At 57.1% G+C, this 21288-nt stretch overlaps 1 protein-coding gene across 5 annotated transcripts in view; it reads right to left on the bottom strand.

The window, feature by feature from the left end:
- The window catches only part of Kcnip1 (potassium voltage-gated channel interacting protein 1), a 318927-nt gene that overhangs the window by 95263 nt on the left and 202376 nt on the right, over nt 1-21288 (bottom strand). The window contains exon 2 of one of the 5 annotated variants that reach the window (XM_026401315.1): nt 19854-19879. The exons of the other annotated variants lie outside the window; for them this stretch is intronic. Within the exon in view, the coding sequence (XP_026257100.1) occupies nt 19854-19879 (26 nt within the window). The remainder of the gene's footprint in view (nt 1-19853; nt 19880-21288) is intronic. 5 annotated transcript variants of the gene reach the window in all.

The following is a 21288-nucleotide window of genomic DNA, read 5'->3' as shown; positions in this document are numbered from 1 at the left end:
TCCGGGCCACCATCCAGGGTCCCCTGAGCTCTGGAGCGCTGGCACCAAGGCCCCGCTGGGAGCCGGTGGCATGCGCACGAGTCCCTGCGCCAACCGGGTTTCAATCAGGCAGCATTTAAACTGCCCCATTTTGCCTGTGATTATGCCGGATGTTTACATCATTTGTAATGAGACAAATTGGGACAAATTGCCAAGGACACTTATGTAAACGAGACCAGTGGAAACGCTGCGTCTCCCGGGGCTGCCCGGGCCTCCTTCCTTCTGCCTGCCTCCCGGGGTGTCGCCAGGAGGGGACTTTGTGTTCCAAGGCCTGTCCCTGGGACAGGACCTCCCCGGAGGCCGGCTGCACCCTGGGGACGCTCCCTGCTCCTCTGCCCCTCTCACCCCCTGGGAGGACAGCAGCTGTGCCACCAGGGCCGGCCCGTTCCTTCCCCTGGGCCCGCACGGAGACTGGGTGGCTCTGTGCCCTCCTCCCTGGGGCACGGGAGGACCTCGTGGGTCCTGAGCAGGATTCCTGGCTGGGCAGTTCAGGGACTGCTGGAAGGTTACCTGAGACCTCAGTGCAGGACTTCCAGAGCCTTTGTGAGCTCAGGAGCAATGAGATTCTTCAAGAGCAGACGAGTCCCCTTTGTAGGGCACCTGCTATGGGGTGGGCCAGGGGCAGACCCGGCCCTGGGAAGGCCGAGGACAGGCCTGCAGCCGGCCTGCAGCCCTCTGCCGACCACAAGCTGCAGGCTGCGCTGTCCAGGTTTGGGGGACCGATTAGTGGGTGCACCTGGGGACACAGGGCAGCCAGGGGGTCACAGTGTGTAGGAGGCCCACAGGAGTCAAGCTGCCAGCCCCCTTACCCTCGCTCACCTGTCCTCCCCCCTCGGCTCCTGCCTGCCCTGCCCTGCCCGGGGTGCCCTGCCCTCCCCTCCAGCCCCTCGGTCCACACGGCCTGGTCCCGCCTGGCCATCCCGGGCTTTCCCTGCCTTGGCACCTTCATGCCAGCCCAGGACAGACAGTCATCATGGGCTCACTACAAGAGGACGGGGCCCTGGAGCTGCCAAGACCGAACCTGTCCAGGGAGAGCGAGCCACTCAGTGGAGGCCATGGGCAGCAGTCAGGCCCATGTCAGCGGGGCGTCTGGGGTCAGGGACAATCCAAGGGCACAGACAGGGGACAGGTGGGAAGGCTGGGTTCCAGAGGACATGTCATCCAAGCAGTGACAGGTGTATGGAAGAGTGTTCCAGGCCGACGGAACAGCCTGGGCGAGGGCCCAGAGGCCAGAGAGAACAGGGTGGTTTAACAAACCAAGAGAAGACACAGCGTGGCTCTGGGGACAGAGACGCAGACACTGACGAAGGCTGGGCTGGGCGTCCAGGAGGGAGGAGGTGGAGGAGGAGCAGAGACCCGCTTCATTTACACAGGGAAATGGGGACAGAGGGAGCACTGGCCTTCTCGGCCCGTGTGGAGGCAGAAGCTTAGAGCCTGCCCCTCATGCCAGCCCCTGCATTGCCTGCACCTGCCACCACCCGACTGCCATCAAGGGTCATCTGTCACCGCTGTCACTGTCATCTTAACCATGACGATGGACAGCCCCATGGAGGCCGGGCCTTCTTCATGTTCCCTGCTGAGCTCCGATGCTCCCCTCAGTGCCTAGACCACGGTAGGTGCTCCAGAAACATGGGTGATTGAGCAAATAAATGACGAAGCAGCTGGGATTCCAGAGGTTTCCGCATGTGTTCTGAGACCACGCTACGAATCCAAAACGTGGCCTGGACATTTTTATTCTAGATGCTGGGAGAAATGTGTTGTATGTAGCCTGCCCTGGTCAGCCATCAGCAGAGCCAGGGGTGGAATCCGAATCTGCAGATTTCCCTGGCTCCATCCTTAGTAAAGCCCCATCAAGCAGATACACATTCTCTAAAGGCTGCCACCTTTAGGGAGGCAGCCCTGCTCCTGAACACTCCAGTCTTGCCTCTTCTGAGGCTTACGCAGCTCTCGGAGCTTTCTGGAGGAAAAATAATAACAACGAGAGGAAACCTGGTAACAGCCACTCTTAACTGAGCACTTACTATGTGGCTGCTGTGTCAAGGATTCACTTGGGCCAGCACAGTCCTCACAACAACCTAGTGTCATCAGTGCTATCTGAAAGCCCATTTGACAGACAAGGAGACTGAGGAGGTGCCGAGCTCAAGGTCCCAGTGTGTAAGGAGTGAGGGCTGCACTGGGGTGACCTGGGCTCAGGCCTGCACTCTTTGTTCCCAAGGCCAAGGCAGGGTGCCGGATGACAGAGGAGTCCCCTTGGCTGTTCTATACCCTGATCATGTGAGAAGACCCTGGAGGCTGGGATTGTCTGCAGGAGACAGCACCGTCCTGAATGTGCCGGGGAAGAGCTTCATCAGGATGGACAGTCGTCAGGAGTGCTGGTGACTAGGAAACCAGAGCCCTTTACTGGGACTGGAACTTGGTGTGTGAACGCTGTCACAGGACGGTCAGTCTGTGCCCCATGAACTTGAGTGGCTCAGCGCCTCACTAAGTTGCTGAGGCCGGCTTTGAACTCACAGCCTCCTGCCTCAGCCTCCGGAGCCACTGGGGTGACAGGCGTGTGCCACTGCACCCAGCTAAGACCCTTCCTCTTCTATGTCTAAAGCACAGATGTGCGTATGGTGCTTACGTAGGCAGAGAATGTATTTCTGGCTTTAAAGTCCACGGGGAGTGGGGAGGTCATCAGGAAAGAAGTATACACACAGGCGGTCACGGAGGCACGGCTGGGAGCGCCATGTGGGTCCTGCACTTGAACTTGGCTCTGGGACCCGATGCCCTGATGCCTGGCTACATAGACTTCCTCCAGCGGACTGAGCCATCGCCTGCACCCTCCTCCTCCCCTGTGCGCCCAGGGGAACCTGTCAATGTCCCGCACAGGGCGATTTTGGTAAAAGGGTGGGGGGGATTCCAGGAGTGAGTCTCTCCCAGCCAGCTGCCCCGTGGGTTCCTCGACACAGCGAGGAACCATGCCTCCCTGGGACTCATGCTCAGCCTCTGTTTCCAGGGACATTTCCACCATCCCCTGTCTGGAGGGTAGCCAGGGCTGCCATGATGTTTAAGGAGTACCCTCCATCCAGCCTGCGGCCACTAGTGCCACAGAGAACCAGCCACCCAGGAATCAAGCAGGCCCTGCGAGGGACTGCATCGGCCCAGTGGTTGCCACCCAGAGATTCGAGTTCTTTTATAGGAGGAGTCCTCTGTGGGGCTTTCTGGTCTAACATGACCTTCTTACGATGTGTCCCTACATATTACTGTACAAATCTGATTATTCATTTTATCAGTACAGGCTACGGTCTGCTGCAGAAACAAACAGTCCCCAAATCTCAGTGATCCACAATCATGAGGTTCATTTCTAGAGCCTCCTCTCCCTCTCTTTCTTCCTTTCTCCTCTTTTTTCTCTGGTCCTTTTGTCCCCCTCCTATCTCCCTGGGGTTCTATTCGTGGCTCTCTCATTTATGAGCTGTGCGGCTTTGGGCGTGTTATTTAGCATTTTTCCTGCCTCAGTTTCTTACTCTTTCAAGTGGAAAATAGTAATAGTACCTAATTTAATGGTGAAATTAAATGAAATTAAATGAATCAGTGGATGGAAAGTCCTCACATCACACCTGGCATAAAATACGTGCTCAGCTAACTTTTTTAAAAAAATTTTTGTCATATTATAATGACTTGAGAGAGGAGCAAAGTTGTACCGTCGGGCAAGCCGCACCCCCGAGACTGGAGGGACAGGGCGACGGGTGGTAATGATGGCTGCTAACTCAGTGGACACTGGGATGGGGACAGTGAGAGAGAGAAGGTCAGCAGAGGAGAGAGCTGAGCCAGGCTTCAGGAGGAGCAGCTGGGCCAGGGAGAGACAGGGAGGAAAGGCGTTGGGTTCCCAGGGACCAGATGCCATAGTCACTCTCTGTGGGAACTCAGGGTGGGTCTGGGGCCGTCTTCAGCCAGGGAGGGGTATGACCAAGAGTGGGGTCTGCAGAAACCGCTGCAGTTGGCAGAGTGGGTGGGACCAGGGCTCAGTTGCAGGAGAGAGCCATCTAGAGTCGGGGGGAAGGATAGGGGGGACCTGCGGCTCGACTGGACCTTGGGCTTGGGGAGGGATCAAGCAGAAACAAACAGTCCCCAGCCTGCCCCTCGGGGCACGGGCAGAGCCCTGGCCATTAGCTGAAAGAAGATACAGTGCAGTCAGACAGCTTCCCTGAATTAAGCTGAGAGCCAGCGCAGCGCCATTTAGCCGGGCGGGGCCCTCAGTCTGTTCTGCTGCTGCTCCCTGACAACCAGACTCACTCCATTAAGCCAATTTACCCATCTTCTCAGACTCGGGGACATGGGAGCAATCTCTGGGGAGGGCCGTCCCCCTTGACCTTGGGCTCATCCCGGAGTGCCATCTCAAGCTGCTGTCCCTCACCTACTGCTACTGAGATTCCTGGGACCTGTGTCCCCCGTTAGTCTCCAAAAGGGACCGTTGGAGGACAGGCTTGTCACCAGTGATGGCTCAGGCTTGGTCACGCTAATCGCGCTTAATTTCCCGTGCTGAGCCCAGCAGGGGCCGCTGAGAGCTTGCTGGGCCTTCTTCAAAGCTGCTGGCCAGGCCACTGGAGAGCCGGCACGGGGCTGGGAAGGACACTGGAAACAGGAGGAGAGGGTGGCCCGGCACGGGGGCCACTGTCCCTGGGGTTTCCTGGGCCTGCCTCTTGTCCCTCTCCCCAGCCATGTTGCAGCTGCATGTCTGTCTGTCTGTCTGTCCCCCCTTACACTATGAGCATAGGCCTGCCTGTCCCGGCCTGGTGCCGGGTGGACACGGGGGACATGTTTGTGGATCCGTCAGGGGCTGGTTCCCTGGACTGTGAGTCCTGGGAGGGGAGGGGTCTGGCGCTGTTCCCTGGGCTACCTCCAGCAGCTAGGGCAGAGCCTGACCCATGCTGCATAAGAACACAGTGAACTATGGAAGCGGCATCTTGTCCCCAAGGACCCTGCAGGCAGGGCGGTGTCATGGTTGCTGTTCTCCTTTCCCTCCTGCCTCTCCCAGCCCCAGGGACTCTGTGCTTAGATGTGGCTGGGAAGCCGGGCCTGGCCGCAAAGTCGAGCTCTTCCCCTTAGAGGCCAGGAAGAGGCTCCACGCAAGGGGAGGCTGAGTGGGCTTTGGAGGTAGGTGTGCCAAGGTCACGGAGGCCCTGAGGCCACAGACTCCAGGAGAAGGGAGGCTGGACAGATGGAGGGTTTTGGTGTCTTTGATCTTGAATGAGGTTAAGGGAGGCCCTCCTGCAGGGCTGTGGGGGCCCTTCCCTGGCCTCTGACATTTCCCTGCTCTGAGCACCTGGCCCTGAGCTCTCTGCTCCCTGTCCCCCAACCCCATGGTTCTTGCCGTAGTCTGTAGGGCAGTGACTTCCACAGGAATTAACCTCACTCTTTAGAGGTGACCTGAAACACAGGAGAAATGAGCCCTGTACGTGAGTTAGGAGCCCCGGACGGCTCTGCTGAGCTCTAACCAGGGGGCCAGGACAGTTCAGGCGCCTCCTGCAGCCTCGACTTCCAATTCTGCCAACAGGACGTGGACCGGAGGAGCTGGGGGCCTCTCCTGCTCTGATCCTGAAAACTGGCCCTCCCCTCCCTGCCCCCTGCCTGGGATTTAGGCAAAATAATAACTTGCTCCATCATGAAGAATTTCTCTTCCACATCAATGTTAGAGACTGGTGTGTTTTGTGCTAAGATAAGGGGTTCCCACCCTGTTCCCCTCACCAGCAGCCTCCTTAAAACACAGCCTGGGTCTCAGCCCCGGTTACTGGCATGGGGATCTCGTTCTGAGAAGCACTACTATAGAGGTTCACCTAACATTTCTTGTTTTCCCTTTTGCAGGGGCTACTAGGAAGCTCAGTGTCAAATTATCAGCCACTCCAGTGAAAGTTCACAGCGCCCTCTGTTTTAAGTTTATGCCCAGCTTCCTTTTAAATTTATTTTATGATCACCATTTTCTCACTTAAATAAGTGGCAAGCTAGTATTTTAAAAACATTGATTCATCACTCCCAATCTATGAAATGGCCCACGACAGAACTCATCACACTGTTCACTTGGACGGCCAGGTTCTTGGTCCTGGTGTTTGGCTGACACGGAGGCACGGTCACATCCCACGAACCAGGGACATCTTCCGTGAACGGCTGGCTCAGCTTTGTGAGCCCTTTGGAAAAACCGCTCTAGACTATTCACAGACGGGCTCAGTGCGGTGCCAGAGCAGGGGCTTGGGCAGTGCCAGCGATTACTATGGTTATTATCAGGAAACAGGTGACTCATGGCCCTGTGGCTCCCTGCCGACTCCCCACACGAAGGGCAGGGAGTGAGGAGGGGCCCCTGTGTGATCAGGAGCTGCAGGTGGGCAGCTCAGCCTCCAGGTGGGCTGCGAGGTGGGGGGATGCCCTGGGCGGGGACATACAGCACTGATGGTGTGACCCTGTGGCACGCCCCCCTGTTGGAGAAGGAGGTCGGATGCTAAAGCACAAATTCCAGGTAGACAGGGCCCAGTGGCTCCCCTGCCTCCGCAGGGATCCTGCTGGCCCCAGGGCTGTCGTCCTGAGTTTAAAGACCCTTCCTCCAGCAGGGAAGATTTTACAGAGTGAGGAAGGAGCCGTGTGGCCCGTGGCGGCACTTCTGAGGGGGGCGTTGCGTGTACTGGTTTGATTTTTGTGTGAATGTCGTCTTCACTGCCAGTCTCTAGTGTCCCCCACTATATGGGTGACAAACTGAGGCTTGGAGAAGTCAGAGGACTTGCCTGGATCACACGATGGAAGCTGTCTGGCTTCGCTGACTGACAGCCGGGCCATGTGCAGCCGGCCCCTTTGCAGGACGCCCGGTGCTGGACTGTGCCTGCCCGGTGCCCATGAGGTGGGCATTGTGCAGAGCTCGCTTTCTTAGCCCGCCTCCTGCTTCTTCCCCTTCCACGAGCTCTGTCTTACACACTGCCAGGCTGCCGTCACCAGGGGCCCTAGACACTGGTGCCACACGGATGGAGCTTTCCAGCCACCAGAATGATGAGCCGATGGAACCTCTTTTATATACCCTCCAGCGCCAGGGAGTGGTTATCGCAGCACAAAATGGGCTGAGACTCTCCACCCATCCAAGCAGCGGTCTTGGGGGGAAAATCTTCCACAGGTGTCCAGGACAGCTGCCCAGTCTCAAGTCAGGGGCCGTTGCTGTGGAGACCCAGAAAAATAAGAGGTGGCCTGTGGGGACAGAGCTCCAGGACTGGGTCAGGAGCCAGCTCCTGGCTGTGCCATTGGCTGGTGGCTGTGCGATCCTGGGTGTGGCCCAAGCAAGGTGAGTCTCTTCCCTCTGGACAGCCTGGCCTCCACCTGGAGGCCAGCCTCAGTCCTTCACTGCATTTTCCATATAACAGGCTAAAAATAGGCCCGGGAGACGCCAGGTCCTAACTCCACAGCCAGAGGATGCACCGGACATGGGATTGCAACACCATCGAGAAGTGAGACTGTCCTGGATCTCCAGGTGATGACCATCGTGAAGTGAGACTGTCCTGGATCTCCAGGTGGGCCTTACAGGATAAGAGTCCTTACCACAGGGAGGCAGAGAGAGGAGAGAAGGTGATGTGACCATGGAGGCAGGAATTGACCTGAGGTGGCCAGGAGCCAAGGGATGCTGGCAGCCACCAGAGATGGAAGAAGCAGGAACCCAGATCCCCGCAGCCTCAGATGAGGGGCAGACCTGCCGACGCCTGGATTGTAGCCCAGCAATCCTGACTTGAGATTCCCAGAACAAACTTCTGTTGTCTCAAGACCACTCAGTTTGTGGCCACTTGTCACAGCAACCATGAGGGACAAGTACAGCCCAAGCAAATCCAATTCCAAGGGTTCCGATGAGCCTTTTGGGTTCTACTTGGTCGTCCCCGGAAAAAGAGAAAAGGCAGCCTCCGGGCTCTCTGTCCTGCGTCCCTGCCCCTCTGCTGAGGCCCTCTTCTCCACACGCCTCCCCGTGACCCTGCGTGTCCTTGACCATTTGCCCTTGCCACCCACAGTTTGCACAGTCTACTCAGGCAGACAGAAAAACACCCTGGAGACGGAGCCACCTGGAGACGGAGCCACCCGGAGGCAGGGCCACCGGCCCTGAGAGGGGGGTGTCTGTTCTTTGCCATGAAGCGGAAGGAGTGAGACTTCAGACTCTGACAGAGGTGGGCTTTGTCCAGGCCCTGCCCATCTGCTGGGAGAGCAGGACCTGCCTTAACGCCTGGCTCCGTGGGTTGGCGCAGTGTGGGGCAGACTCACGCCCTGCGTTTGGCCACGTCGTCACCTCGCCGTAAATGATGCTCAGATTCATCAAGCACTTCCCGAGGGAAGGTGGTGCTCTCAGGTTTTATAGGGACCGGCTCGTTAACGCCTCCCTTTAACGCCTCCTGCTGCTCTGTGGAGTGGGAATTGTCATCCTCGCCCGGGTCACCACGAGAAACGGAAGCACAAGGCCGGATAAGGAGCCGAGCGGCCAAGGCTGGCAGTGGGATCCCCCCAGGGCAGTGTGAGGCCAGAGCTGCCCTTGGGCATCAGGGAGCAGTGGAGGCAGGACAGCTGGGGTGCCCTGGCAAGAGTCCAGGCTGGGATTCTGCACATCTGGCCATGCCAGTGAGCTGGAGGTCGCCTTCCAGAAGCTTCTGCAAGAGGAGGTGAGGTGTGTCCTGGGGAAGGAGCTTGCAGAGCAGCAGGTGGGAAAGCGCCTGAGCCCAGGCCGGGACAGCAGAGTGTGGGCAACTCGGGCAAGTGGCCCAGCCCAGGGCTCTGCCTGGAGGGAAAGGGTGGTGTGGTGGACAAAGCCATGCTCCGGTGGAGGGGACAGGGCGGCAGGAGAAGAGAACAGCATCTGTGGCCGAGGTTCTGCAAGGAACAGGTGGGAGCCGGGGCTGGGGCTCTCAGTGCTGCTGTGAACGTGGCCTCGTTGACATGGGCTGGCGAGGAAGCAGCCATTCATTTTAATAAATGTTGTCATAAGGACCAAATGAGGTCACGCATGTGGGCTGGACATGGCACATGGCTTGCCAAGGCGGGGCCTCCAACTGCTCCACCCGTAGCCCCAGAACAAGGGGGAGGTTTGAAACGGCCGAGTTCTGCGTCCTGAAGCTCCAGGCTCCTCCCACCCTCCTGTCCCCAGGCTGAACTCATTGGCCACCAATGGCTGTCAGTCATTGGATCATTTTATAGGCTGTCAAGAGACTGCTGCGTGGTGGTGCGTCACTCACGGTAGGACACCCACATACCAGGGAACACCAGCTACAGAGGATGTGGGGAAGGGCACGCTCAGCACTGTCGTGGGAACTGTAAATGACACAGCTGCTGTGGAAAGCAGTCTGGCGGTTCTTCTGTAAGTCACACAGAGTCCCCATACAACCTAGCAGCTCCACTCCTGCTACAGACCCCAAAGAGCTGAAGTGTTCCCACGAAACTTTGGATGGGAATGTTTATAGCAGCACTAGTCACAATAACCAGAGGAGGGAACAACCCATGTGACCATCGACTGATGAAGGGGTAAGCCAGGTGACCCCACCCAAGGGAATATTATTCAGTCGTGAAAAGAGATGGGGTACTGATACACTCACAGCAAGGGTAAGCCTTGAACAGTGCGTTAGGTGAAAAGAGCCAGACACGCAGGGCTACGTGATGTATGACTCCCTTAGATGACGTATCTAGAACAGGCAGATCAACAGGAAGGCAGATGGCGGCTGTCAGGAGTGGAAATAACTGCTTAGTGGTACAGGGCTTCTGTCTAGGGTGATAAAGAAGTTCTGGAACTAGACAGTAGCAAAGTCGTGTGACATTGTAAATGTAGTCAGTGCCACTGAGTTGCACATTTTAAAATACGGATACAACTTGAATTATGATGGGGTTACATGCCAATAAACCCATCATACATTGAAAGTATCATGAGCTGCAAATGCGTTTAACACACCCAACCCTTCAAGCATCCTGGCATAGCCCAGCATACCTTGAACATGCCCAGAATAGCTGGGCAAGTCATCTGACAAGATAACAAGGTGTGGACTAGTCATGCGGTTGACTGAATGCTGTACTGAGGTGCATTTACCCCACTGTAAAGTTGAACAACCCTAAGTCAGGACCATTGGTAGTGAAAACAGCATATTTTATGTCACATCTGTTTTATCACAATCACAACAATGGAGATGGGTATGTCCAACCTCTCCCATCCTTCACAGAAATTGCAACTGGGAAGTACTGGGAACAGGGACAGGGAGCAGGGCAAAAGATTGTGGGGAAGACTCGGGCCAGAGGGGCCCCAGGACCCACTGTGGTCGAGTACCCAGGGGGTGGAGAAGCAGAGGCCGGACGTGGGGAGGGTGGGCTGGTGCCTGGGTGTGGCAGATGTTCATCCCCATTCCACCATGAGGGGAGAAGTGGCAAGCCCCCAAACCTGCCACCCACCCAGCACCCCAGACCCAGGTCTGCCTGGGAAGCCACTGACAGTGCGCGCTATCCCCAGGCTGGGTGGACCCTGGCCCAGTGGTTCCTGAGCTGCCGGAAGGAAAGAGGCACAGGTGTCCCCTACAGCTCCCGTGTGAGGCAATGCAAGACAGTCCAGAGGGGACGTGACCGAGGGACGAGAGCCTTAACCTGATGATTTCTGTCGTCCCCAGATGGGAATTCACTGGGGGGCAGGTGGGTGCGGCTGGAGGAGTGGGGCACTGGGGGGTGTGCCTTTGGGCTTACGCTCTGCTTCCTGTGCCATGTCCTGAGCCACCTTCCTCCTCTCCCTTCTGCCCTGATCTCTGCCTCAGGCCCTGAGGGATGGAGTCAGCCATCTATGGATTGAGGCCTCTGAAACGTGAGCCCAAGTGAACCTTTCCTCTTGCTCTGGTTCTTGTCAGGGTTTTCAAACCTCAACAGTGGAAAGCTGACGGCAGCCCTCCCACTTCTCCCCCAATCTGCCCTCTAACCATGAGGCAGAGTGGCTTCCTGCAGAACCCATCCTCTCCAGGCCAGCAGCACACGATGTCCGTGCCCTTGCTCAGCCTCCACGGGGGACAGATGGAGCTGGGCCCTCCCCCTCACATTGGATATGAGGGAATGCCAGGCTCTCTCACCGCCTGCCTTGGCTCAGCTGGCCCTTCCTGGGACACCCCCGCCCTCCCCCTTATGGCTAGTTTGGTGGCTGTACGACCCCACCCTCACACGTCCCCAGGTCCACCCCTGCCCTCCTCGGGCTCTGGCTGTGTGCACCCCACCCTGTGGCATGGGGTGGCAGCCTGTGTGTAGTCTGTCGCTGTAAGTTCTGTGAACCCAGGGGTGGCATCTGTCTCAGCCACCCCTGTGTCCCTGGCTACTAGCACAGGGCCTGCCTCACAGCAGGGGCACAGGCTAGGATGACGCTGTCTGAGCCCCCACTCCAGCTCTTCCCCTGCCCCCCCCCCACTGCCAGAGGCGTGACTGGGCCCCTGTGCCACTCTGCGCACCCGTCCTGCTCAGCAGAACCTCTAGCCACACTCTGAATTCCTGTGAATCGCCTCCCTCTAGGACTTGTGAGCCAGGTTGCCAAGCAACCAGAGGATTTGGTCCTCATCAAAGGGCCGCATCCACGCGGGCACATGGCCTGCTGCAAGGTGTCCTAGAGCAAGTTAGGTGGGGCAGAACCCCACTCCCTCGGCCTCCTGCGTCGCTGGGGACACCAGCCTCCCTCAGGGGCTGACCCCTGCCCCTGACAGTAGCTGACTGTGCTGGGAGTGCCCCAGACACCCCGTTCTGAGATGCCATCTGACTGGCTCATCCTGGGGCCAGGGGAGGAGAGCTTGCTGGCTCTGTCACCTGCAGAAGACTTTGGGGCCACGTGCTTTGGAAAAAGAAAAGCCAGAACTTGCATCCGAGCACTGACCCAGGGATCGCCTTTCTTCACTTTGGCCAGTGTGAACAGCGGGCCAGGCTGGGGGGATGAGACGAGAAGACCCCACAAGGAAGCTGGGGGATCCCTGTCACCTGGCTGCAGAGCCAGCACGTGGCCCTTCATCCTGGAGGTCTGAGGCCACCTGGCCTGGGCAGACCTCATCCCTGAGCTGACAGGGCCACTGGTGCCTAGCACCGAGTAAGTGAGCCACCAGCAGGAATGAGAAGCCACCCACGTGGCCTCTGTGGTCCTCTGGGGACATCCTGCCAACCGACCCCGACATCACAGCCTCTGAGGCAGATGGACACGCGCCACGTGAAGACTTCCTCCTAATATGAGGACGCTTTCTTTTAAACTGCTATTTATGGGCATCTGCTTGGTGCTGGGCACCAGGCCAGACACCCAACCTCATCCACTTAGCTCTCTAGGGACAGGGCTGACCCGTCTCCACTGCCTGGAGCCCCGGCTGTGGGATCTGATTCCAGGTCTCTGACCTGAAGGTCCCTGTGGCTGAGGAGCAGGGTGAGGAGGTGGTGGGTGGGTGGAGCAGTGCGGGCTGGCAGAGGTGGGGCACAGCACCTTGTGGACTTGTGTCAATGCTGGGGCACAGGTCCCCCTGTAAGTGCTGGTGACTGGCTTACTGTCCTTCAAGGCAAAGTTACCCACATGCCACGCTAGGGCTGGTCTCAAACTCCCACAGTTTGACGAATCGATGGGGAGGTCAGCACATGATCCGGGTGAGGGCCACTGGGTTCCTGGGGCCTCTGAATCACACACAGGCACCCTATATTCCAGGGTCAGACTGTCCCAGGTTGGGATCATGTGACAGGGACCGAGCTTGGTCCTAGAAACACCATTTAAGCCTCGGGGGTAGCTTTTGTCCCCTGCCACCTGATCCACTGCCTTCTGCCAGGGACAGGGCTGGGTTGGACTTCGACAGCTTCTTCCTCCTCAGCGATGCCCGTGCGATGTCACAGCTGCGCCCTGCTGTGGTGCTGCCGATGCCTCCGCTGCAGTACAAAACCCATGCTCGGGTGCCTTCCTCCCTCTGTCCAGGACGCAGCTGGCCGGCCTGGCCCACTGCAGGGGCAGGCTGGCCTGGCTGGAAGGTGGAGGGGTCGTGACTCTACTTTCCTGCTTTCTCTGCTGCCCCAGGGCTTATTGTTGCTGCCCCTCCTGCCCTCATATTCCAGTTTGTTCCCTTCTGTCTTGTGTGACTTGTTAAGCAGCCAACTTTGGACCTCCTGGGATTAAGCAAGGGCCGGCCTCTGCTGAAGAGAACCCTGGAGCCGTGGCCTTGGACTTCTGGGCCACGTGAGAGCCAGGCTGAAGTGCCGTGGGTGTTCCAGTCTGGCTCTCAGACGAGGTTCCACCTCCTGCCTCCATCTCCAGCTCGTCTCTGGGGACGGCTGGCAGCTGAGAGTGGTTCGGATCCATTGCTCCCATAATCACTTCCAAATGTTATTTTCATGAAGCCATATTCTCCGGCACGCTGCTGACTCCCAGCCATCGCCAACATGTGCCCCATTAGCTCCAAATTGGGAGCCGCTGTATTTAAAAGGCGCTGCTGCTGGGCACGGTGTCACATGCCTATCATCCCAGCGACTCAGGATTGTGAATTCCAGGTCAGCCTCAGTATCCTAGCAAGACCCTCGGCAACTTGGTGAAACCCCGTCACCAAACAAAGTAAAAGTGCTGGGGGGGGGGCAGCTCAGAGGCAAAGTGCCCTGGGTTTAATCCCCACGACAAAAACAAACAAAAAAATACAGTCCTGGTCACCAACTGTGACCGGGCAGTTTTGTGGATACAGACAGGGACGGATCTGTATTGATAGCCTGCGGTCGGTGTTGCGCAATGGTGGAATCAAGCGGTTCCCTCGCTCCACCACACTCTGACCGTTTTTTCCTTTGAGTGGAGGATACAAGCTACTCTCATCAATTTTCACAAATCTTCGTAGTCTTTAAGTTACTGAGCCTCTTTTCTAGAGAAGGAATCCAACCTGGAGAAGTTGAGTAGCCTGTCCAAGGCCACACAGCTGGAAATGGTAGATCTGGGATTCAAAGCTGAGCCTGTCTCCTCAGCCACGTCTGACGTGAGGTGTCTCCAAACATCGCCGGGCCTCCTGCTTGCTGCATTTCAGGCACTGAAGTCATCAGTCTATCTGAGCTCCTTGTTTAACCGTCACAGTGGCCTGTTCAATATTTAATATTAAATTTACAGAAGGAGCAAGCCAGCCTGCCCAGGGTCACACAGCAAACAAAGAGAGGAGATTTGAATCCAGGCCCCTTTGCAGTCAAAGCTCAAGCACTAACCCTTTGCTAGTCTGCTCCTCTAAATAGTAGGCACCCACTGAATACAGGGAACCAGACTCGGCCTCGGGTCAGCAGCGGATGAGGTGTGCTCCAGGGGAGGACGGCAGGAGACACGGGGGTCGTGCCTGTGAGGGGCAGCGTGGTCTGAGTGTCGGCCAGGGAAGGGGTGTGGGCAGGGGTGCACAGAGGGGGCTGCTCACCTGGCCTGAGGAGGAGGCAAATTGGGTTTTAAAGGGCAAGCAGGAGTTCAGCCGGGAAAAACCAGGAGGAAGGGAGAGAGAGGCAGAGTGGTCACCTGCGCAAAGGCCCAGAGGAGAAATCAGGCCTGCTGTGCTCAGGGAGGCCGGGCCACCCCTGCAGCCCTGGGTGACAACTCCAGATCCCCCATGGCAGGCAGCTAGGGGTGAGGCTGGAGAGGGCTGGCCCCTGGGTGGGCGGAGTCCAGTCTGGGCCCGGGAAGGGCAGGGTCAGCATGCATCGCCCACAGTTCAAGTCCCAGCCCAACGCTGGCTGGTTGTGTGGCCCAAAGCACCCAAGTGGCCTCTCTGGCCTCAGCTGCTTCCTCTGAAGTGGTGACAGGAAGAGAGCTTACTCCCTAGGGCTGGTTTTGTGAGGACAGCCTGAGCCGGCGTGGATGGCCGCTGGGACCCACGAGGACCTTCGGCGCCAAGCTAAGGAGCCCGTTTTGCCTTAGCAGAGGTGGAAGCGGGAGGCAGAAAATGGCCTCTAAAGCGTGCAGGCAGGACAGTCCTCTGGCCTCATCCAGACACCCCTCAGGTCGCTGTTGGAGCGAGAAGGAAGGGGGACACGTTCCAGTGACACGCATCTGCAGCTTGCCGGGCGGCCCAGCTTCTCCTGCTGCCCAGTGTCCTGGTGTCTCACCCTGCCCCAGCCCAAGACCCGCCACGCCCTGTGCCCACCCTCGTCTCAGGAACCCAGAGCCTAGGCAGGAGGGAACCCCTTGGCTGTGCCCTCCTCTCTCATCCGTGTCCACAGGGTTCTACTTGAGATAAAAGGCCTCAACCCTGAAGAGCTGGGCGGCATGAGGTCGGTCTTCCCCATCTGCTTTGGGTGTGGGAGAGAGAAGCAGATGCCACCGCCACGTCTCTGGGACACCTGAGAGCAGGGCACCTCCTCAGCTGTGTCTCGGTGGAGAGCCCCTGGCCCAGGGCGGAGGCCCTGGGACCTGCAGTCACTTTTCCTGCCACTGTCATCCTGACAGCAAGCATTAACTGAGCACTTACTGTATGCCTGACTGTGTGTGTGTGTGTTAGTCATTTTAATGGCTGTTTGCATCTCATAGATGGAAAGTTCTCAGAGGAGAAATGGGGCAGAGGAAGGAGCAGCCAGTGGGTTCTCTTGGCTCCTGCTCCAGGGCTCTGGGTGAGAGAGTGCACCGGCCTTAACCCCAGGGCAGCCTCGCGGGTATGCAAGGCCTGTGGGTGGGCAAGCCTCCTGTGTGTGCTCCAGGGCTCAGCCTTTGGTTCTCCGCCTGGTCCCCTCTGTCCTTCCTACCGTGCAAGGGGCGGGTGCTGGAGGGAGCACATCTGGCGGCTTCAGGGCCCCTCTGCACTTCTGATCTCCAGTTTCGGCTTTGGCACCTGTGATGGGGGGAAGCTGCCTGCCCTCCTGTGATCTGGTCCCCTGCACTGCAGGGTGGCCTCCTGCTCCCTACAGGGCCCTTCCAAGGTGTGAAAGGGCCCCGTGAGTGAGAGTGAGATGACTCTCCTGCACCCAGCAAATCTCTGTCTTTGGTTGAAGCCTCCTGGGCCTTCTCACTTCTGCGGGTGTCCAGGCAGGGGGTGGCCCTGCCGGCTCTGTGTGTAGCCTCACTCAGACAGACTCGTGGGACCCCAGGGTACGGGTGACCCCACGAGGTTCCCACACTCAACACCTCCAACTCCGTGTGTAAAACCCCATGTGCCTCCTACTCTCTCCTTCGACCCTGGTGAACCCCGTGTGGGGCCCAGGATGTACTTGTGTTCCCATTTCACAGCTGAGGAAAGGGCAGAATTGAGACCCAGTCTGTCTGACGTCACAGACCATGGCCTGGGGGCCTGCCCAGGACAGGCACGTGTTCCCCAAATGTAGAATCCATGACCCCCTTGGCACCTCCCCTCCTACCTGCCGCCCCTCTCCTCGGGGCTCCTGCTGCTCTGGATTCCTGCTGCCAAGGCTCTGAGGGGCAGGGGGTGCTGCGGCTGCCCCTCCCCCAGCCTCCCTGGGCTGCCAGAGAAGCAGGTGGCTTCCCTCATCTCCCATTCAGGGGGCGTCGTGCTGGCAGAAGGCAGATGAATGAGCTCCTCAGCCAGGGAAGATTTTGTTGCTAAAATACACCGTCTGATTAGGAGTGATTGAAGGGCTGCGGAGAGAGAGACTGTGCGTGGCTGCGATTTGTTCTGATTTGAAGTAGTTCTAAACAAGTCACCGGGAGGCAGGAGTGCAGGCGCGGAGTTCAGTGGCGCGGGCCGCTGGCAATGACACATTTCCTGTGGATGCCAGGGCCGCTTCCAACAACCCCGGACACAGTTTTCAAACAGTTTTTGAAATCTGATTCGGTGCACTTATCTTGTCTCATTTCTATGTGGCACGAAAGCTTCCACCCTTTGTCTCCCCTCACTCCTTTATTATTTTTCTTTTTTTTTTCCCCCCTCTCTCTCTAGCATCAGAATCAGCTGCAAATTAAGTGGCGGTGGCTTGGGGACGGAACCAGCCTGGTGTGGTATAATGATGTGCTCTGTGGCCCCGAGATCCGCCCCGGCCCTGCCGCCCGCGTCTGTCTGACAAGCAGAAGCTGCTGCTTGAGGGATTCATCCTGTCGGGATTGAAGGCGGTAATTGGGGCCAGTGATTCATGACCCCGTTATGGGCTCATGAATACATTTATCTTCCAGATTTATCTCATTTCTAAAATCCATGATCGTTTGCTCCTGCGAGAGCGGGCTGGGCTGCTGTGGAGGAGAAGCCTCTTTGCAAAGATGAAGAGAGGACCCTTGGGAAACTCGGCTCAGCCAGGAGGGTTCAATTAGATGATTCTCCAGATGACGGACCACCCCTCATGGCCCCAGAGCTCTGTCCTCACCGGGAGGGGGGCACCAGAGAGTCCTCCCCACATTAGACACTCCTTTGGTTTGAGTCATAGGATTGCCACAGCTGCAAAGTGACTGTCCACTCCTGACCTGCTCCTGGCCTTTGAGCCAGACTGAGCCATCCACCTGCTTCTAGGATGATGACTTGGCCCAACCCCCACCAGAAGCAAGGCTGGACCAGTGGTTAGGAGCACTGATGTTGGTGCCTGGCCAGCTAGTCCCTTTAGCAGCTGCAGGAGCTTGAGCATGCTCCCCAAATTCCCCATGCCTCAATTTCCCATAAAACACCCTGGTGCACAAGGGCACAGCTGCAGGGTGCCAATGCATAGTAAACACCGGTACACAGCAAGTGCTCAATTAATGCTAGCTAACACCATCCACTTTCCCTTGTTTTGCCCACCTGCTTCCAGAAGCTCCTACCTTGATTTTGACATCAATGCAACCAAGAAGTTCCATTGGGAACCCTGGGGAACCAACCCTCTTCTAGCTTCCGGCATAGACACTTCCTGTTTGCCATTTAACCCTGGTCACAGCTCCAGCTCTACCCCCCTCCCACCAGAACCTCTCTAATTAATCAGGCCCCAAGCCAGAGGGTGCTCGCACAGGACTTGAGCTTGGGGGCTGCTGTCCCACAGGGCCAGCCTGGAGTTGGATGCGGCACTTGCTCTGGGGTAGCAGCCAGTGGCTGGGGGGCTGGCATAGCTGGCTCCTACTTTGGGGCTGTCCCCACCTTCCGTGCTAGTAGGGTCAGTGCTTCCTCATGGGACTGATCTTCTCTGCAGAGTGGCTCGGGCTGTGCTGTGGCTCTGGCCCTGTTTGCCCCTGTCTGGTGAGCAGCACGGTGTCTGACTCGGGTCTTTAGGACAGGAGTCTTTCCCTTAGCTCTCTCCAATGGTGGCAGGACCTCCACGTGGCAGCTGTCCTTGCAGTCAGTATGGTGGGTGGGCTTTGGCCAGCGGAGCACTGTGCTGAATTATAGGTGGACTGTTGAGCCTGCTGGTGTTGGGCAGCGACTTGGGGGGGGGTCTTCTAATATCCTGGAATAAATTATTTGGATCTCTGAGCACAGGGGAATAAAAAATCGCTTTCCATGCTGCCTCCTTTTAGGGTTGGCCAGGCCATGTTCTCAAAGCCCCACTCCTCACCCCCTGACTCCAGCCCCCATTAAACCCCATCCCTGTCACCATGAGATCTGCCACTTGAGACTTTTTGGAGGAGCCGGTCCTAGGAGCTGCTTGGCAGGGCTTTGGTGTCTTTGGAGTGGCCCTCGATTCTTACATTGAAGCAGACCAGGCACCCTCACCCAAAAGACCCTTGCCACAATTAAGCTTCTCATCAGAAAGATTTTTGCAAAAGTGTCCATAGGATATCAGCAAAAATTTCTGCAGAGAGCGTTGTGGTTTGTAACTACCTCTTTCTTGTAAATGCCAGGTTTGCAGACAAAACTTGTGAAACTCTGTCTAGCCTAAGAATATGGGACAAAGAGTCACTGTGCCCACCCACTGCCATGGAACCATCCCATTGGAATTTCCAGACTCAAGGTCCAGACATTTTTAGGTGTTAGCCCTTCTGGATGGCTGCAGGCCAAATAAACCTGCTTCCTGCAAATTCCCTAAGTCCAGCCTCATCTGTCCTGCGTCAATGTACTCTACAAAGGACCGATGGGTGCTTGCCTGAAAAGGGGGTGACTCAGTTGGCCTGAGCCACCTGTGCACATAAGATATAAAGCTGAATGACCACGAGGCACCTGCTACACTCATCAGGACAGACGCACCCTGAGCACGTTCATCAGTGTCATCACTGTGACAGGCATGATGTGCACAACCCACTGAGGGGCTTCGGTGGCTTCCGATCTGTAGATAGGACCTTGCAGTTAGATAGTGAATGACGTGCCCTGGGAGAGGCTGCCTGGTCTCTCAACCAAGGATAAAAATCAAATGCCATCTCTTTTTCCTGGAGGCAGGGCAGATCCAGGACCTTCCTTCCCTGGTGTCTGCACCCCGGACTGGCTCTGCGCATCCTGATTCCTACGGGTGAGGTTTTTCAGGAAGGAGGAAGAACCCAAACCTGCAGGAGAGATGGGGCCTCCCTGGAGCGCCTCACGGCCACGCACTGTGTTGGGGGCTGCTGATTCTGGCTGCCTCATCAAGGGGAAGCGACCCTTTGGGAGCCTCCTGCTCTGCAGAATGGGGAGCTTCTCCCATAACGCCAGGTGTCTCCTTAGTGAGAGCAAGTCACATCCGGCCTGTGGCTCATCGGGGCCATTTGCTCTCCCACCTCAGAGGCCTGGCAGGGCTCAGAGACCTTTCAAGCTCATGCTCCGCCCTAGGCCCCTTTCCCCAGCTCCACTCTTCACTATTTCTCCAGGAATGGTTGGGAGGGAGGCCTCTAGACACTTGTTCCCAAACTCCACTGGCCTGCTGCAGTCCAGGCTGTCAACCCCCACCGCCCGCCAGGCAGGGAGTGATGGAGAGCCGCGGGAAGAGGGCCCGGTCAGGGATGATGTCGCTCTTAATGAGGGATTGTGGGAGTGTGGAAAACACACCCGATTTATCTTTGTTGCCTAAATACCTCTTAAATTCTCCCTTGAATACTTGTAATTCAGCAGAATGTGAACAATTATAGCAGGAAGCTATTCATAGGTGGAAGGGGGCTGATGGAATTATTTATCAAAGTGACATTTTAATTATAGTGAAGAATGAGTTTGTTGTCACCGAGATGGAAGGTGGTGTTTCCCGGCCTCCACATGCCCCCCACCTCCAGAGTAAATTAGAAAGACTCCTTTCTCCAGGATGACTCCCTTAGTGCTGGGGACACTAAGGGCAGCCAATGGCAGCTTCCTCCTGAACATTCCTGGGCTGGGTGAGGTGAGTCCGAGAGGGATTCCACTCCGCATCCTGTGGAGTCCCCAGGTCAAGGGGTTGGCAGGTAGAGGCCAGGTGGGATCAGGAGAGTCTGCTGTCTCTCAGAGGTCCCTCCTCCACATCCCGCCTGCAGGACAGGGCACCTGCCCGCCATTCTGGCTCACCCACTCTTTTCAAAGGTAATAGAAGCGCAGCAAATTCCAGCTCTGGAAACAGGGACACGGTGATCATTAAGCCACTTGAAGTCAATGAGACAATCCTCTTGACCCCCGACCCTGGCTCTCCCTCTCCAAGGCCACTGGTGTGTCTAGATTGTCCTGAATTGGTCCTGAGGTGACCCAGGCACGCCCGTGGTCTGTGCTGGCTCCATCTTTGTTAGTGGTGGTGGGTCATTTCATCTCCCCTATAGGCCGTAGGTGGGCGGGAGGCATGGACGACACTCAGGCCTCTCTCCTGTTGGCCCGTAGCTCGCAGCGTGGTGTTAATAACTCTGTCCCCTAGTCACACCTGCCCCATGCCAGGCACCTGCACGGCACTGTCCAGGGTCTTGGTTCAGATCTTCCAAACAGTCCACCGAGGACTCCATCTCTGTCCCCACTTTGCAGGTGAGGACGTCCAGCTGAGAGCGGCTAACATGGTGTTCCTGGGCAGTTGGTGGCGGCTGTGCCTGTGGGTGTGGCCGTGGGCTTGCTATCACCTTTCAACCTGCACACTTAGCATGGTGAAGATGACGTCGCCCTGTGTGTGTGCCTGCTGCTGTGTCAGAGCAGACTTCTGGCATCCCGATGCCATGTGTGGGTGGACAGGGAGCGGCAGGCGGGTCAGTCAACACAATCTTATGGGGCAATGATGGTGGGTTGGAGAGAAGGTTCTAGCTTTGAAAGAGAGGAAGACTGAAGTCTCAGTACGAGCTGGGTCACTTTCCAGCTGTGGTGGCCTGGGAGATTAACTGAGTCATTTTAGGGCTTAATTTGCTAAACTGGAAATGGACATAACAATCCTTCACTGGGCTGTTAGAGGGTTGGGAGCCATGTGTATAAAGAGATGGGGGCTGAGCAGACATTTCTCCAAAGAACATGCAGAAACGCCAGGGGAGTACGCGTACAGATGTCCTAA

Source organism: Urocitellus parryii, chromosome 1 (assembly GCF_045843805.1).
Source record: "Urocitellus parryii isolate mUroPar1 chromosome 1, mUroPar1.hap1, whole genome shotgun sequence".
NCBI classification, from domain to species: domain Eukaryota; kingdom Metazoa; phylum Chordata; class Mammalia; order Rodentia; family Sciuridae; genus Urocitellus; species Urocitellus parryii.
The sequence above is the reverse complement of the archived record's forward strand: the minus strand, read 5'-3'. Positions and strand labels throughout refer to the sequence as shown.